This window comes from Coptis chinensis, chromosome 6, assembly GCF_015680905.1.
Source record: "Coptis chinensis isolate HL-2020 chromosome 6, ASM1568090v1, whole genome shotgun sequence".
Taxonomy (NCBI): Eukaryota; Viridiplantae; Streptophyta; class Magnoliopsida; order Ranunculales; family Ranunculaceae; genus Coptis; species Coptis chinensis.
The window spans coordinates 43,041,409-43,045,666 of record NC_141461.1 but is presented as its reverse complement, the minus strand read 5'-3'; the positions used below and the strand labels follow the sequence as shown (position 1 = coordinate 43,045,666).

At 37.5% G+C, this 4,258-nt stretch overlaps 1 protein-coding gene across 1 annotated transcript; it reads left to right on the top strand.

Moving 5' to 3' along the window:
- The first annotated feature begins 537 nt into the window (after nucleotides 1–537).
- On the top strand, nucleotides 538–3,001 carry LOC147493077 (cytochrome P450 84A1-like). The gene is made up of 2 exons (XM_086566738.1): nucleotides 538–1,567; nucleotides 2,284–3,001. The coding sequence occupies exons 1-2, from the start codon at nucleotides 656–658 to the stop codon at nucleotides 2,905–2,907; spliced, it is 1,536 nt and encodes a 511-aa protein (XP_086422864.1). The 5' UTR covers nucleotides 538–655; the 3' UTR covers nucleotides 2,908–3,001.
- The last annotated feature ends 1,257 nt before the right edge of the window (nucleotides 3,002–4,258 follow it).

Here is a 4,258-nt window from a genome sequence, read left to right as displayed (position 1 = left end):
ATTTGAAATATAATGGTAAATATTAAATAAAATTATTATATACACAAAATATCGCCAAATATCGCCAAATATCTCCAAATATCACAAATATCATCGAAATATCACCGATATTTATAATTGTATATATCTTTGAACATATCGTGATATTTATATATCTTTCTCTGAAATTTGAATAGATATCCCCAAATATTACGATATATCGGGATATTTTGTAGTATGGTGTGAACTATATGCTTGCTGAAAGTCTACTTTATACTCCACACGATGTAAGACCCATCTTTAAAGGTGGTTGGTGGGTGAGTTGGGTCAATAATTTAGTGCCACTTGTCATGCTAAACAAGTACAACAACATATTGTTACCCTACAAAAAAATCAACTGAGATTTTAAAAGAGTTCATTTTAAAATAGATGTTACATTCCTCCAAAATTCTTGAAGACCAAATCGGAATTTGTCAAAAACGGACAGCACCAGCCCCGTACACTCCCAGCCACCTATCTGTATGAAAACAAATTTTGGAACGTCTATAAAAGGAACCTCGTTAATGTCCTATAACCTCAGGGCACCAAAACGTACGTACCTCATAACCATACTAAGAGACTAGCAGTGACAGAGAATTTGATAGAAACTTTGTAGGAAACAAGAACAGAAGTAAGAATGGAGTTCATTCAGCAATCTCTCTACCTAGTAGTTCTGTTTTTTGTTGTTCCATTACTATTCTTATGCGGGGTGCTAGTAAGGTCACGGAAGAAAGTACCATACCCTCCGGGACCAAAAGGTCTACCAGTTGTAGGCAACATGTTTATATTGGATCAACTTACTCACCGAGGACTTGCGCAACTTGCTGACCAGTACGGCGGACTAGTTCATCTACAAAGCGGCAAGCTCCATATGATGGCCGTGTCTACTCCAGAAATTGCTCGGCAAGTCCTTCAAGTTAATGACCTCATCTACTCCAATCGTCCAGCCAATTTGAACATCAAGTACTTGACTTACAATCAAGCAGACATGGCTTTTGCTCACTACGGCCCTTTTTGGCGTCAGATGCGTAAGCTTTGTACTCAAAAGGTATTTAGTAAAAAACGTGCCGAGTCATGGGCTTCCGTTAGCGAGGAAGTTGAGACCACAATCCGAACTGTTGCGGCTAAAGCTGGGTCAGTCATTAACGTTGGTGAATTGGTATTTTCTCTCACCAGAAATATAACTTACAGGTCTGCTTTTGGGTCGACATCGAATGAGGGTCAGGACGAGTTCGTAGCGATAATGCAAGAATTTTCCAAGCTATTTGGTGCCTTTAACATTGCTGATTTCTTCCCATTTCTTAGCTCGTTTGATCCACAAGGCTTTAACAAGAGGTGCGCTAAGGCCCGCAGTTCTCTTGATGGGTTCATTGATAATATTATTGATGAACACATTGCAAAGAAGAAAAACAAGAATGGTATTAATGATGACGAGGTTGATACAGATATGGTCGATGATCTACTTGCCTTCTACGGCGACAGTGGCAAAACAGGTCGATCAGATGATTCCATTAGCTTCACCAGGGACAACATCAAAGCCCTTATTATGGTACGTATAGCAAGTTATATACTTACAATTTATATTGAACGAACCACACTTATTACATAGCAAAAAAATTATAGGGAAAATTTATGCTGAATGCTTAGATTAAGTAGTGCTGAATTTTTAGTGTTTAAACTTTAAACATTTAACTATAGAATTGGTGCTCAATGTTGGACGTTTGAGTGAACAGAAAATACACAACAACTTAGTGCTGAATTTGAATCCCCTGTATTAAGCACTGTTGACTCAAATCACTTTAATGTACGTGCGAAATCTAGAAGAGTGATAGGGTAGGACAAACTAAAATGTGAACTAGTGCTACGTATATCGACTTCGTGACCTACATACATACGCATTATTATATTGACCCTTTCTGTTTTATGATGGCTTATTGAATCGAAACTTTTGAACCATGACAAATGATCACGTGGTTCATATATATCCCCACAAAATGGTTGATTAATAGCTTTGCCCAATCGTCAAATACGAAGTCAAGTATTCATTTGGAATAGGGATGAATAGAGAAAAGTCTATTATTTCTGCTCATTATGTCATTGGTAAAATGGTCAATGGACTTAAAATCTTAAATGGTGTGTTCCACATGGTCAAAACAGTGCGATCATAGATCTTATGGACGTCATTTTAGTATACGAATTTCTGATAAAGACGGATTGCATTTTGAGATTGCCATATTAATGTTTTATATTGCTCAACCTTTCTAGGATGTCATGTTTGGTGGCACGGAAACTGTTGCTTCAGCCATAGAATGGGCCATGGCAGAGTTGATTAAAAGCCCAGAAGAATTAAAGAAAGTCCAACAACAACTCAATGAAGTGGTAGGTCTAGATCGTAGAGTTCATTATTCCGATCTAGAAAAACTCCCTTACCTCAAGTTCGTAGTAAAAGAGACACTCAGACTCCACCCACCGATCCCACTCCTCCTTCATGAGACATCTGAGTATAGCGAGATTGCCGGGTACGCAATTCCAGCTCGCTCTCGTATCATGATCAATGCATGGGCCATTGGTCGTGACAAGACCGCTTGGGATGAACCCGACATGTTTAAGCCTTCAAGGTTCGATAAAGAGAATGCAGCTGATTTTAACGGAAGGGACTTTGAATTCATTCCTTTTGGGTCAGGCCGAAGATCTTGCCCTGGTATGCAACTTGGGCTTTACTCATTAGAGTTAGCAGTGGCTCACTTGGTCCATTGCTTTTCATGGGAGTTACCAAATGGAATGAAGCCCAGTGAACTTGACATGATGGATGTTTTTGGCCTTACTGCACCTAGAGCTGTCCGACTCACGGCTGTACCGACACCACGTCTAAACTGCTCTTTAGTTTGATCCTTTGTTGTCCTTTCACTCCTTTGTTTACATTTGTAATTTTTTTTTTTTTTTTGGGTGGAAAGACGATTATACAAAGTACAAACTTCTAATACCTGATACCTGTTACTGCTATTGTCATATTTTGCAGTTGTTATTCTATAAATTACAGTATATCTTGGAAATACACTTATGCACCACATATACTCGGAAAATTGTAATATGTAGAGTAAGGTAGGAATTTGTTTTTAATTATAGAGCGCAGTAGATGACATATTTTGTGACCAACTGCTGACGTGCTGAGTACATTTAAACATTGCAGTTGAGTTAGCCACAGCGGCACAGCCCATGAAAATCATGTAAATAGATATGGGTACTTGGGCCTCAAGCTAAAGACTGGGGCCTTAGCCAGACGCCTATCAGAACCCCCTCAAAACCAGGTGAGTAACGGACAAATAAGAGTCCAACTTTTCTCACCACTTTGTAGTAGGGGTGGGAATTTGGCCCTAACGACCCTAACCCGGCCCTGACCGACCCGACCCTAAGCCCTATAAAGCCCTCACAGAGTTTAGGGGGGCCGCCAAAATTTCTAATGCCTTCTAGGCGGGGCTAGGGCTAAGATTCTAAAACATAGGCCGACCCTAATTCACCCTCATTAGCCGGACTCCAACCAAGCCCCTAACCGCCCCGTTTCACACTTTCACTATAAATACACATACCATAATTGTCCAACTCTTTGTTAAATATTTTCAATTAAAATAACATTGTCCTTTGTAATTTATCACTTACACCCAAGGGTACTTCCAATAACTTGTCTTATATAACAAAAACTTGTCAACTTAATCAAAGAACAATGAAAGACTAGCCTAATAAAAATAAAACTTTATTCCTTTGATCATCAAGTCAAAGTCCATAACTTATTATTCTCAATTTATTTTCTCACTTATTTCTTATAAATTATATTTTTATTCACATCCAAGCCAAGTTTAAAACTAAAGATTTCCTTCCACACCATTAAAGCAAAATACAGAGCAGACATTTGTAACATAGAAACCAACAAACAATCTTTGTCAGAAAAATGACATTTGTAATCTCAAACCTTTCTCCATCACTTGTTCAAAAACCAATATTTTCATTTCCATATACAAAGCTTGAATCACTTTTAAATTAGAAGAAAGGTAATATTATATTTGTTTGAATCTATTATAGAAATAATTTATGATATTACAAATAGTTTAACAACTTTCATGACCCTTAACCAAAACTATTATGTTTCTTCTTTATATCTATTACTTCTTCCTTTAAAATGATAATATAATTATTTGTCTATGTATTTCAATTTAAAATGTAATTTTAGTGAGGTTTGAGTACA